This window comes from Populus nigra, chromosome 3, assembly GCF_951802175.1.
Source record: "Populus nigra chromosome 3, ddPopNigr1.1, whole genome shotgun sequence".
Lineage (NCBI taxonomy): Eukaryota > Viridiplantae > Streptophyta > Magnoliopsida > Malpighiales > Salicaceae > Populus > Populus nigra.
The window spans coordinates 8600559-8614558 of NC_084854.1; the positions used below are offsets into that span (position 1 = coordinate 8600559).

Consider the following 14000-nt stretch of genomic DNA (forward strand, 5'->3'; position numbering starts at 1 on the left):
TTCAGTTTCAGTAGGTCATCTCCTGGGATATTTTATCTTGGACTAACAATTTCTCCTGTGGATGGTTCACAACATGTGTCCATGAATGAGTAAAGAGACCTTTTATTTACTGAAACTTAAGGATACAAATATATTTACAAATTAAGACCACATGTGCAGAAGATACAAGTGAGGTTTTTTTTTAAAAAAAAAATTATTTGTATGGAAGAACTGCCTCGTTCTCAGGAAAATTCTGATGTCAAATACCATCTGGCATTAATTATGTGAAGTTGTTGAAGGAAGGATTGAAATGGGAGGTGTAAGGAACCCAGTCAGACTAACTGGTAAATTACCAGTCAAGATAAGCTGCAAACCGAGTGGAATATTTGATTTGATAAAATTATGCTCCAGCTTTTCAAAATCTTTTTCGAGGTATGGTCTATGAGATTATGTGGAAAACTTCAAAGAAAGAAACACACTAGTTTCACCTTGATATTTATTTATGACTCCTTCCAGTATGTGCTCCCATGTGTAATGGTGTTTCAGCAAATTTTGCAGAAAATGAATTCATAGCATACGCAACGGGGACAGCTAACTGGCACCTGAGATTTACTAGGCATGGTTGCACCAGACAACGATACCAGGTTTATATTGCAGTTTCAGAAATGACCATTATTAATTTTCAGGCCATAATGGTGGTTCTGGCTAGGACTTTTAGTGCCCAACTATGAAGTTGCAGCTTTCACCCGTCACCTTTGGCCATCATACGAATATAGAGTTCGAGATAATCATAGGCCTTTGGAGATAGAATTCTAAACTCAATAGTGCTCCAAAGATTGTCATTTTTTCCAAGTTCTGCAAATATCTGTTTCATTGGTAACAGTTCTAAGTTACTAACTAGTATCAGCAGACTCTGCACCAACATCTGCAACTTTTTTGGTTGCTTTGCTAGTACTGAGAGGGAAGAGAATCATTGGCCTGCTGAAGTCATGTTAAAAAAATTGTTTATGCCCACCTATGGTTTTTCCCATAGATCTCATTATAATAATATGGAAATAGAGGGAGAAAAAGGATAGAGGAGGTGATGGTAGGTGCATGAATTATGATGGATGGTTAGCCAATTTACCTATTAGAGAAAACTATAGCAAGATATTGGAAGTTTGTGCAGGCACACAACTTAGTTTATTAGAGATTAGGACGGTGGCCTAATTCATATCACATTGCACATAAATTCGGTCTCCAGGACAGTCTTGGATGTTTACGCCCTTATGTGGCATCCCTATTTGACTTTGTTATTGATTTGAGTTTCTTTGTTAATATTTTCCCAGAGACAATCTAACCTACTGCAGCAAGCATTGTGGTCTAGGGACTCTCTCCCTGTTCTCACGTTGAAGTGATAAAAAGGTCCCGAGTGCTTTTTATGATTAATATGGAGGTGAGTAATAGGCTTATTATAATCTTCCACTTACTTCTCAGTTAAGGCAAATCCATATCATAGGTAGGCTAAAAGGGACCCTAGTGCATTTTCTTGATTATAGAAATCACTGTATTGCTCACCACAAAAAGAAATGCTGATATTTTAACAGAGAAATAGACCAGCAGAACAAAGACAAAGGTTGAAGCATCAATGTCTGGTTCATAGTTGAACTATGATTCAGAGTTCACAATCGAGTGAAATCTATTAAGAAATTAACAAATCAAGGAGGTTTTTCGTTGGTTGTGATTAAAATATGACTGACAAAAGCAAGGAATATTTTTCCAGCTTAAAGAATCCATTGGACGGTGAAAAGAAGATGTTCTTTATGCTTTGACAAATCTGTCTGATCTTTTCACCTCACCACGAACACTATAGTTATCAGTATTGAAAATGATCCTACAATACACAGTTGCGAGAAGGTCAAAACTTCGGCAAATTGCTGATCAAGATAGCTATTGTATTGAATTAAAATCAGACTTGGTTACCATGAAAATAATCAAACAAATGAATACAATGATTAACAGTTTCAGAGGCTACTTTCAATGCTGTTGCATAATTAAGCACTGGCCTTAGGATATGCTTCGTCAATCAGCAGGGGGGGAGGACTAGAGAGATACTGCTTTAGGCTGCCCATTTCGTTGGCTACTTCTAGCATGCTTGGTCTGGTTGAAGGATTGTTTTGAGTGCAAATAAGACCAAGCTCAATCAATTCCAATATTACATCACTCCATATTTTGTTATAGTATACCGGCATGCCAGATGGAGCAAACCTAACCACTGCTTGATCAACTATGGGCTTGACCTTGTGGGGATAGTGGCTCTTAATCCATCCATGCAAGCTAGAACCTTCATGAAATAGAACATCTGTGGGGCGCCTTCCAGTTATAATTTCTAGCAGGAGGACTCCAAAACTGTAAACATCTCCTTGCGTTGAAGCTCGCTTTCCCATTCCGTATTCTGCGTTAGATCAAGTTGACAAGGAAATTAATATACATAACACGGTCTTCAAAAATGTTCTCTCTTTCCATGAGGAACATTATAAATCATTTCGTAATTAGAAATAATGAAATAATACTAATACTACGTTGTTGCAGAAACTAAGTACATACCAGGGGCAATGTAGCCGACAGATCCACACAGCAATCCATCAGTTGAGCTAAAGGACACTGAATCATCTGTTGGATTACTGTCATCAGCACCTTTAATCAATCTTGCGATTCCAAAATCAGTTACCAAAGCTGTCATGTCTTCATCTAGAAGAATATTGCTTGGCTTGAGATCACAGTGAACTACTCTAACAGGAGAATAATGGTGCAAATAGGCCACCCCTTCAGCCACATCATTACATATGCACACCAACTGAATCAAATCCAACCCTGTATTTAGTCCATGACTTGGGTATAAATGCCTTTCCAGGCTCCCATTTGACATGAGAGGAAGGACAAGAGCCTTAAAATCTGGCTTGCTGCATATTGTGATGATCTTGATCAAATTTCTGTGTTTGGCTCTTTTTAGGACTTGGCATTCTCTTTTGAAGCTCCCTGAAATTTCTCCTGCTGTCTTTGTATCCAATACCTTAACAGCTATCCTTGTGTTGTCTTGAAGAACTCCCTTGTAGACATGGCCAAATTGGCCTGAACCTATCAGGCTTGAAGCGCTAAACCCCCCTGTAGCTTCAATGAGCTGTCGATATGAGATTCTTGGATGCTTGAGGTCTTTCGTTTCTTTGTCCTCATCTTCCAAGTCACCTCGATTGAATATCACCATTTGCCTTCTGAATTTTGACCTGAGAGCGAGGGGGTATGCAAATATGCATAATAAGGTAGTAACAAACAAAGACAGGAGGACAGGTAAAACAAGTGAATGATGAGCATGTTTCCTCCGGCAGTTGGGCATGCCCTTAATTTCACCGCAAAGGCCTTCATTGCCTAGGAAAGAATCTATCGTCAGAGAAGAAAATGCCCCCTTGTTTGATGTGTTTCCAGAGAACTTGTTGAAAGAGAAGTTGAGATGCTTGAGAGTTGGTGATGCCTCCAGAGAATGTGGTATATTGCCACTCAATTGATTTGAAGATACATCCAGTTCCTTAAGATAGGGTAACTGTCCTATTGTAGCTGGAAGAAGACCTTCTAAGACGTTCCCTGAAAGGTTCAGATGCTCTAGTGCAATGCAGCTTCCAAGTTGTGGCGGGATCGAGCCAGAGAGATTGTTGGAAGATAGATCGATTGCTAGCACCATGTCCATTTTACTTAGCTCTAGTGGTAAAGGACCATGCAAGTGATTGCTTGACAGATTCAAATACAACTTCAAGCTCTTGAGTCCTGCAACTTCACTAGGAATTATCCCAGAAATCTTATTTCTAGAAAGGTCTAGGATCTCCAAATTGACACATTGTCCCAAGCTTTGTGGTATGGTTCCTGAGAGCTGATTTTCATAAAGTAAGAGTCTCCGTAGCTGTGAAAGGTTGGCAAAACTGTCTGGGATGGGGCCCGTGAGTTTGTTTTTTGACAAGTCAAGAAGCCCCAAGTGGGAAATGTTAGCAAGAGCTGCTGGAATTTCACCAGATAGTGAATTGTTTGACAAATAAACCCTCTCTAGTTTTCCCATACGACAGAGTTCTAGGGGGATGGTACCATTCAAAAGGTTACTAGACAAGTTTAAGAGGGTGAGATTGACAAGGTTTGAAATGTGAGGAGGGATAGAGCCATAAAGAAGATTCTCATCTAGATGAATCTGTACAAAATTGGTAGAAAGATTACCGATAATAGGAGGTATCTCTCCGCGAAGGTTATTTCCGGCTAATTCAAGTTCTTGAAGGTCAGAAGAATTCACTAAAGAAGCAAAAAAGGGCTCAAGATTGGTGTTACCATCATGGCTAACGAAGTCATTGTAAGACAAATAGAGGAACTGTAACTTTGGCATTTTACGTACAATCTCTGATGGCAATTCCCCAGTCAGCATATTTGACTCCAAATCGAGCCATTTAAGATTGGTGGACTTAGAAAGGGCTCGAGGGACCCGACCAACTAGTCTATTCGACCAAAGCAAAAGAAACCTCAAAGCACTAAGTTCACATTCATTCTTCAAAGGGATTTTTCCAGTTAAAGAATTGTTAGAAAGGTCCATATACTCCAAAGAAGAGGACCCATTGCAGAAAAGTGGCGCAGGAATATCACCAGCAAGCCTGTTACTTCCCAAATCAAGATATACTAATTGGTGAAGAAATCCCAACTCCTCGGGAATGTTTCCTCCGAGAAGATTCCATGATAAACTGAGCTGTCTTAACTGGAAAAGATAGCCCAACTCTGCTGGAATATGGCCTTCAAAGAAGTTCCTTGACAAATCAAGAACCAGCAAAGAAGAAAGATTCGCAAGAATCGGAGAAATCCTGCCGTGAAGTGACAGGCCACTAAGGTCAAGCTGTATGACACGATCACTAGCATTGTCGCACCTGACTCCTGTCCAGTGGCAAACGTGATTGCTTGAAGAGTTCCAGCTCTCAAGTGCACCTTCAGGGTCTAATACAATACCTGACCTGAAAGAAAGCAATGAAATTCTATCCTTAACAAACTGGGGACTTTCTTCCCCAGATACCACTACCAAAATAATGATCAGACAAAGGAAACTAAACATGGAGAATTTACAAGAACCCATATTGATTCTTTTATCTCTTCGATCTAGAGAGAGTCAGAAGACAATGGTTTCAAAGGTAGGAGGAAGCAAAGAGAGGGAGTTAGTGGAAAATGAGCAATCCACAACCATGGCCTTAAGATGTTATATAGCTTTGACATGTTCAGTATAAAGGAGCTTTAGGCTTTGCTGGCTAGATAAATTTCTTTGTGCCTAACTGCCGTCGAAGGTGTGAAACGTACGTTTGGAGCCTGTACAGTTGACTATGAACGCAGCGAATAGCGTACAAACATGTGTCCACGTGAGAAATGACACATAAGCAATGTTACAAGGTGTATAGTGTTGGTGCTGTACGTGTCAGCTATATGCCTAACATCGTAACACCTTGTACTTCGCTCAAATTAGTGGATTATTGGTTGTAATAAGAGAGAGAGAGAGAGAGATAATCTTAGGTTAATAGAGCATGCTAAAGGGATGGTGTGGCCTTTGGGGTGATTAGGATTTTGGTACATTTGTCGGCTAGATAATGGATTTGAGACAGAATGGAATGTGGACACCAAGATTAAAAGAAGCATGATATGTCGTTTATGTGTCTTTGATTGGGTAATATAGCAGTAATTGATGTAATTTACAAACTTTTAAGGATAGCACAACATGCAGGTAGATAACCCTGAAGGAAAACAATGATGCTTCTGTATGGTATTTGAAAGTTATAAACTCAAATTCAATGTGTTTAAAAACTTACTTAAAGGTCTAAAAATCTATTGTTTTTAGCAATATGTCCTAGCCTAGTTTTAATAGACTCAACCTAGAAAAAAAACTCAATTGTCATGGGCTCGGTCTTGGAAAAGAATTCAGTTTTTATAGACTCAACTAAATTTTGGATCTTACTATCCCTACACTTCTAGTTGTATAAAAATTTTCTAAAAAGCCTACCACATTTTTATCGCATTAATGATTATATTAGAAATATTTATCTCTCATTAATACATATGTCAAATATATTTTCTCTCATTAATGCATGCGTAAGGAATATTTATCCCTCATTAAAAATATCAGGGTAAAATTACACTCTAGTTCCTTCTCTCCATAAACAGACAAGACTTATAGGCTATAGATACCTTATGAATCCTTCAAGCTCTAAGTTTACAATCTTCATTCTCTGCTGCATGCATATTTTCAGAACATCTTTATCTAAAATATCATTTCCTTCTCTCTCTAAAAAAATATTTAAGCATCTGAGAGTCCCCAAATCTATCAAAAATAACCTTTTGCAGGTACCATCCAATAGCCACTTTGGCTTATCAGGCACCAAGTACCGGCTGTCAACCATCTTAACCAGAGAGAATGGATCAGATTGCTAGAATCAAGAGATTAACCGATTATCCAACATATAAGCCTTACTCCGAAGTTACTTGAATTATTTTGGATATTATTATTAGCGTCGTCTGAGGTAAATTGAACAAAAAGTTATTTCATTCATGTTTCTTAAAAGCTATTTTCATAACTAATGAAACCCTAACACAACAGTAGCAATACCAACAACTATGTTTATGGCAATACCAACGACATGTTAGTGGCTAAGCCAACAATTATGCCTAAGCTACACCCCGCGTGGCTATGCCAGAGGTTCCATCCATAGCTACGCTTACGTGACTATGCCAACAGCTATACACAACTACACTCAGAGCGACACCCATAACTATGTCTATAGTTATGCTTATGACTACGTCCATGGCTACGGTCCACGACTATGCCCCAAGACTACGCCCACAAATAATTTTTATGACGGCTTGTACACTCTAAAAGATGTCACCAGGACTTGAGGGCTTTGATGATACACAAATGGTAACATTATCCATTGTAAATATATTCTCCCTCACTATTGTTAGGCCACAAACCTCTCACACTTTACCCATAACCTTTTAAGGATGGGATTGACTCAATCTTTGTAGTGCGATAACACAACTCTTCTAAGAAATGATGGATCTGAAGCCTTTCTAGTGTAATAGCATAACTCTTATTGAAAGGGATAGATATGAAGTTTTCCTAGTACGATTGCACAAATATCCTTGGAAGGATGGATCTTAAGCCTTCCTAGTACGATAGCACAACTCTTATTATAAATGATGGATCTAAAACATTTCTAGTGTGATTGCACAACTCTTCTTAGAAGGGATGAATTTGAAGTCTCCCTAATGCGACTGTATAAGCCTTTTTAATGTGATAACACAACTCTCATTAGAAAAGATGAATTTAAAGCCTATCTAGTGTGATTGTATAACTCTTTTTAGAAGGGATAAATCTGAAGCCTTCATAGTGCTATTATATAACTCTCATTGGGTCTATCCTCTATGCCCTTTATATATTTTTCTAAATATAGATATCGATATGGGTTTGTCGCCTCTGTCCCTTAGAAATATTTCTAAGTATAGGCGTCATCATGGGTTTCTCCTGGCCACTTAGAAATCTTCTAAGTATAAGACTCACCCTTTTTTGATCCCCCCCAATCACTTATAAATTTTTGAAGTATAAGGCTCACCCTTCTCGGGTTTATCTTAGTCTCTTAGAAAATTTTTTAAGTATAGACTCACTATTCTTAGCTTTTCCCTCTGTCCCTTTGAAATTTTTCTAAGTTTGAGCATCGATATGGGTTCATCCTCTCCCCCTCTTAAAAATCTTTCTAAGTACGAGCTCCTCCTCTATGGGTTTCTCCATCTATTAGAAAAACTTTTCTTAACATTGGTTCCTCTATAATTCCCCTCTATAGAAATTCCTTTTCAACTATGGTGTATATACATATGTGCTCTCTAGTATATTACCTAGGGTTTCCACTTCTCTTCTTATATGAAGAAAATTCAACAAACTCATTATACCACGTATTTTTACAAAGTCTTTGGGTATAAATATCACAAAGACTTTGGGGTTACTGATAAACCCCAATTTAGCAGGCCTAAAAACCCCCTCGAAAGCCCAAAAACCCACAACCTCAGGCAACGTGCTCGGGCTCAGCCTAGGAGAAAAGACCAACCCTCATAAGTTCAGCCTTGAAGAAGAACTCAATGTCATTAGCTTAGCTTAAAGGAAGAGCTCAATGTCATACACTCAGCCTAGGATAAGAGCCAAATGTCATACGCTTGATTAGGAAAAAAGCCCAGCCCTCATGGGCTCAGCCTTGGGGAAGAGCCCGATGACATGGGCTCAATCTAAAAGAAGATTCCAATGCCATGAGCTAAGCTCAAGGGAAAAGCCTAACCCTCATGTGCTCAGCCTTCATGAGCTCAGCTACATTTTGGATCCTATTTTCCCTACACCTCTAGATGTATAAAAAATCTCTCAAGGGGCCTACCTTATTTTCATTGCATTAATGATTGTGTAAGGGATATTTATCTCTCATTAATGCATATGTTAGGGATAGTTTTTCTCATTAATGCTTGTAAAAGAGATATTTATCCTCCATTAAAACTATCAAGGCAAAATTACACTCTAACTCATCCTATTCATAAAAGGATAAGGCTTATAAGCTATAAATACCATATAAATCCTTAAAACTATATATTTTTAGAACATCTCTCTCTAAAATATCACTTCATTCTCTCTTTAAAAAAATACTTAAGCATCTGAGAGTCCCTAAATTTATCAAATGAGATCTTTTACAAGTATCATCTACCAACTATTTTAGCTTATTAGCTTTTTTAAAAAAAATACTTAAGCCTAGGTACCGGCTATCAACCACCTTGTCTAGAGAAAATGGATCAGATTGCTAGAATCAAGAGATTAACTGATTATTCAACATATATATCTTGCTTGTAGTCTACTTGGATTTTTAGGGATATCATTAGGAAATGAAATTTACGTATTATATTTTTATCTGCAAATGTTATTTAGTGTATCTATTGAACTTTTCATCACTTCTAAAGGAATAACATACTGATTAGACTTTTTTGTCTTTTGATTTGGTTAACGAAGAAAAACATGAAGAAAAGTAATTGCTCATTTATATAAAATTAAAAGTATTGGCATGAAATAATTAAAGTGGATGGATTCTAGTTCTTAGAGCTTATCCTTGTTTTAGACAAATCTGTTATGTTGTGTTTTGAACTTAACGATTAAAGATATCATATAATGTTATAGAACAACTTCTTTGTCTCTTGTTTTAATCCTAGACTATATATAGGAACTTATGTCCTATTTACTAAGTTAAAAAAAAAAAAAAACTAATATGCATCAAGGTTTCACTGTAGTCCTAAACTCATTGTATTATGGATTGAAATGTGGAATGACCAATTTGTCATTCATAAAAAAATCATTTGATTGTCAATTAGGAGTAATACAGTTATTTCACACGGTACATTAATCATCATCAGATTGATTAAGGACAACTAGATCTTTTCACATTTTAAAGCATAATAAAATAACTAAATTACTCTTTAAAGCAAAAACTATTTAACTACCGTCTAAGGTTTTTTTTTTTCATTTGTTAAAAGCATAATAAAATCACTAAATTACCTTTAAAAGCAAAAACAATTTAACTAACGTCCATGGTTATCTTATATTTTCATTATGAGTTTTTCTTTTTATTTATAATCAAGTTGTTTAAGGGATAATTTAATATTTTAATAAATATAAAATATAATTTAAAAACAAAAACGGATGGCACACATAAACATTTTTATTTAAGGTAATTTATAAAATTCATTTTTTAAAAAAAAATTTCATCATCCTTTAATTTCTTTTTTAATCTGTCAGATCTGGTTTCCATTCTTTTGATAACTATTTGTTTTATTTGAGATAATTTTTAAAATTCTATTTTTTTATGATTTATCCTCATTCAATTTTTTTTCCTATCAAATTTAATCCACTTTCTTTTGATTGCTATTTTTGTTACTTTGATATTTTTTTAAAATTGATATTTTTTTTCCTATTCTATTCTTCAACATTAAATTGGTTGAAAATTGAGCTTTTTAATTGAGTTTAAGTCTATGATTTCACAGGTTACAATCTTTAGAGATTAACACAAGTTTAGGAGACTTGTTCGGGTTTACTTGTTTTTTTTAAGCTTATTTTTTTTAATTTTATTATTCAATATTTATTTAATTGGAGATTAGGATATATTTTTTTTCTTTTTCTATAGTATTTCTCACTAATTTTAAAAATAACTCGGGTTATATTGAGATTTTTTTAAAAAAATTTTGTTCCTTGTTAAACTTATTTTTTTAATTTTTTTCTAATTAAATTAAGTTTATTGATTAAATATAAGTATGAGATGCTTACTTCATGATATTTTGTTTGGTTTGTTTTCCATGTAGTTGCTCTTACGGCATGTGCAACCTCTTTTAGTGTCCTCGTGCAGCTTTTCATAGTGGCATTAGAACCGTCTTGGTGAACTCTTTCTGGTAATGAAGTGTTATCCATATCGGAGCAACGATGAGTTTTAAACAAACCTTTCTTTCTTCTCCTTCTAAATATAATATTAACAACTCATTTTTTGTAGTTAATTATTTTTATTTTTTTATTCACTTTATTTACTATTGATGACTTTTTTTTAATCATATTATTAAATTAACCGAGTTTATTAAACAAAGTTAAGCCAATGACCTAGGTCTTAGATTTTTCTAGCTTTTCGAAAAATCTTGACATTGTTTGAACATCGTTTTTTGGTTAGGAAAAATTTAACTCAGATCACGGCATAGCATTGGCTACCTATCTAGTTAATACTAACATATGACTTGACCTAGCTAGTCCATGTCTCTACCGTGTTGCGTATGGCTAAAAATAAAATAAGGTCAATATGACTTCATTTGATTAACTCATTTGAGGTTAATCTATATTCACATACTAAAAATACTAAAAGTTCTTGGCATTTCACTATAACAATGGACATTAAAATGCTTTGGTCTTTTTTAATTTAGTCCTCGAGTTTTTTTTTAAGTTCAAACTTAGATTATTTTTTTCAATTTCATCCTTCAAAATTAGATTTAATGGATATTAGACTTTATAATTTATTTTAATTTATTTTTTATAGTTTATTTTGGTCTCATGAACTAGATTTGACTAGTTAACCCAAGTTGACTCGGGTCATTTTTCTATTTTTTTTACTTGATTTTTTCTCAACTTCATCCTTCAATGTTAGGTTGATTGGGAATTTAGTTTTTTATTTTCTTTCTATGAGATTATTATAATCTCATGACTCGAATCGCGAGTTTTACGGGACAGTCAGATTAACTTGAGTTTTTTCTTGAGTTTTTTTTAATTGATTTTTTTTTCAATTTCATTATTTAACATTGATTGATTAGGAATTTGATTTCACATTTTTTTTTTTATTTTCTTCCTATGAAGTTATCTCGGTCTCATGATCCAGGTTAACAAATTAACCTGGGTTAACTCAGTGCATTTTTTTAATTAATTTTTTTCTCAATTTAATCTTATAACATTACGTTGATTGAGAATTAAACTTCATAATATTTTTTTATTTGCTTTCTATAGGGTTATCATAGTCTCATAACCCTAGTCGTGGGTTTGCCTAGTGCCTTGGGGTTTTTATTTTCTTTTTTTAATTGATTTTTTTTCAATTTCATCCTTCAATATTGTGATGAATGAGAATTGGGCTTCCTAAATTATTTTGATTTACTTTTATATGAGATTATCTCGACCTTATAGCTCGGGTCACATGTGTGGTCTATTAACTCAGGTTGACTCATGTGTTTTTTTTAATTATTTGTTTTTTTAATTTCATCCAACAACATTGGATTGACTGGAAATTGAACTTTATAATTTGTTTCAATTTTCTTTCTATGAAGTTATTCTAGTCTCATGACTTAGCTTTAACAGATTAACCCGGGTTGACTCAGCTTATTTTTCATAATTGAATATTGTTTTCAATTTCATCATTTAATATTGGGTTGATTAGAAATTAGGCTTAATAATTTTTTATTTACTTTCTACAGGGTTATTGGGGTCTTATGACCTAGGTTGGGGATTTGACAGGTTAGCCTAAGTTAATCGGAGTAAATTCAATATCTTGTCGTCTCAATATTTTTTTTAGAAAAAGATATTGCATTGAATTTTTTTTAATCAAACTACATTTATACCAGTCATTCAGAATGTTTTTGGGCTTGCAAAGTTGACTATATCACATCAGATCAGCCCCAACATAGTTTAATTTTTTTCTGCTAGAAAACATGTTAACAACACCTGGATATTTCTTCATGTTTAACAAAAATCTAATTTGACCCTTAGTATAATATGAAAAATTATCTAGTTACTAGCTAATTAAAGGCTCAAAGCTACTTTCATTTGCCAGCTATAGGAAAACTTCAAATTTAATTTTTAATTAATTTATTGTTTTTGACAAAAATCTTATTCGACCCCGTTTGGAATTAAGGTTAAACCTGCTTTTCATCAAAAATTGAATTTTTATTTGCTTCAAATTAAGTTTTTGCAGTGTTTTTTTATCGTTTAGATTTACTGATATCAAAACTAAATTTTAAATAAAAAAATATTATTTTGATGCATTTCCAAATAAAAAGCACTTTAAAAAACGATATCTACCACACTCCCATACACCTCAAAGTAACTAAAGCTAGCTTTATTTTCAGCACCTCACTCCATTACTTCCATCTTATTCTAATGCCCGTGGATAAAGAAAAAGCTTTCCATCAAGTCCTTAGAAAGGGCTTACCAATTTAATTTACTAGAGAAAGCCAAAAAAGCCAAAATTTTAAAACTTAAATATAAATCCATTCTCATTGTAGCGTTGGCTGGTGCATGGTAAAAATCCTTGTGTACAGTACACATATATTACAAGTTCGAATCTTTAATTCCTAAAAAGCATCGCAAAGCCATAAAGATATAGCACAAGCAATCTCGTAATGGTTGTTGAAATATGTTCTTATTTTAGTTCAAATATGAACTTAAAGTATTTAACTACTTAAATAAAAGAGATCAAACACCACTAAAAAAATTAGAAAACATCAACATAATATTCCATCAGTAAGTAAACATGATTTTGTCTGCGATGTAAATGGTCGATAGAGTTACCGATGAACACACATTGTCGATCAAAGTTTGGTTGGGAAATTGATATCATTCGATGATTATGTAAATGTCTTAAATTATCGATAAAAGCATTGATGGAATATTGACACATAAAAAATGCACCAACAAGATTTGATCGACCATTCTATCGATAACTAATAGCAATGAAATATTTCATCGCTATACTATTGAAAAATTGTTGATGGATCAGGCGAAAAAATTTCATTGCTAACTTTATTGCTAAATCCATCAAAGAGTCTAAAATATCTTAACGATTATGTGACTTTATGATGAAATAACATCCCTTTTGTCGAAAAAATCATCAATGTATTTGCTTTGTCCATTGGTGATTTCATCAAAAATCTAGTAAAAAAAATTTTTGTTTGTAGTCATGCAGGTATTAAATCAAAAAACAACAAAAAAACACAATAAAACCAACCAAACACTATAAATTTATTGAACATTCAAATTTTATTAATTCAATATTCATTACAATATTAATTTTGCAACAATAAATACAATGTTATACAAATAAAGGTGAAGGTGGAGGTGGTGAGGAGGAATCCTGAGCTAAATGGACTGAAATGAGAAGGATAATGTGAAGACGTATATTCCATCATTTTCTTTAAATTCTGCCTACTTTCTTCTTCTAATATGGCATTCATTTTTTTTTTTAATTTGGCTACTTGTTTTTAAACCTGTTCTTAGACCCTCGACTCAAATTTCAGCTTTGATTGACTTGGCCTGGACTATTTTTTTTTTAGAGTATGAACCCGCCTTATTTCTCTAGCTAATGTTATAGGCATCCCATATACCTGATTCGTATCGGGCCTATCAATTGCTCTAGCCTCCAACCATAATTAAAGATCATAAGGTG

The 14000-nt window shown here is 34.2% G+C and overlaps 1 protein-coding gene and 1 long non-coding RNA gene across 2 annotated transcripts; one reads left to right on the forward strand and one right to left on the reverse strand.

Moving 5' to 3' along the window:
- The first annotated feature begins 230 nt into the window (after positions 1-230).
- Positions 231-933, forward strand: LOC133688871 (uncharacterized). The gene is made up of 2 exons (XR_009841216.1): positions 231-411; positions 538-933. It is a non-coding gene; the product is annotated as an uncharacterized LOC133688871 (long non-coding RNA).
- A 1079-nt stretch (positions 934-2012) lies between these two features.
- On the reverse strand, positions 2013-5110 carry LOC133688166 (putative leucine-rich repeat receptor-like serine/threonine-protein kinase At2g24130). The gene is made up of 2 exons (XM_062107566.1): positions 2566-5110; positions 2013-2413 (listed from the first exon to the last, which is right to left on the reverse strand). Exons 1-2 carry the CDS (start codon positions 5108-5110, stop codon positions 2013-2015), a joined length of 2946 nt encoding a protein of 981 aa, XP_061963550.1.
- Between the last annotated feature and the right edge of the window lie 8890 nt (positions 5111-14000).

Bases quoted from the DNA above. Each gene is read 5' to 3' on its own strand.
- LOC133688166 (XM_062107566.1), bottom strand. From the start codon at position 5,110: ATGGGTTCTTGTAAATTCTCCATGTTTAGTTTCCTTTGTCTGATCATT. The intron at 2,414-2,565 runs GTATGTACTTAG...GATCTAACGCAG, and splicing joins TGTCGGCTACATTGCCCCTG to AATACGGAATGGGAAAGCGA.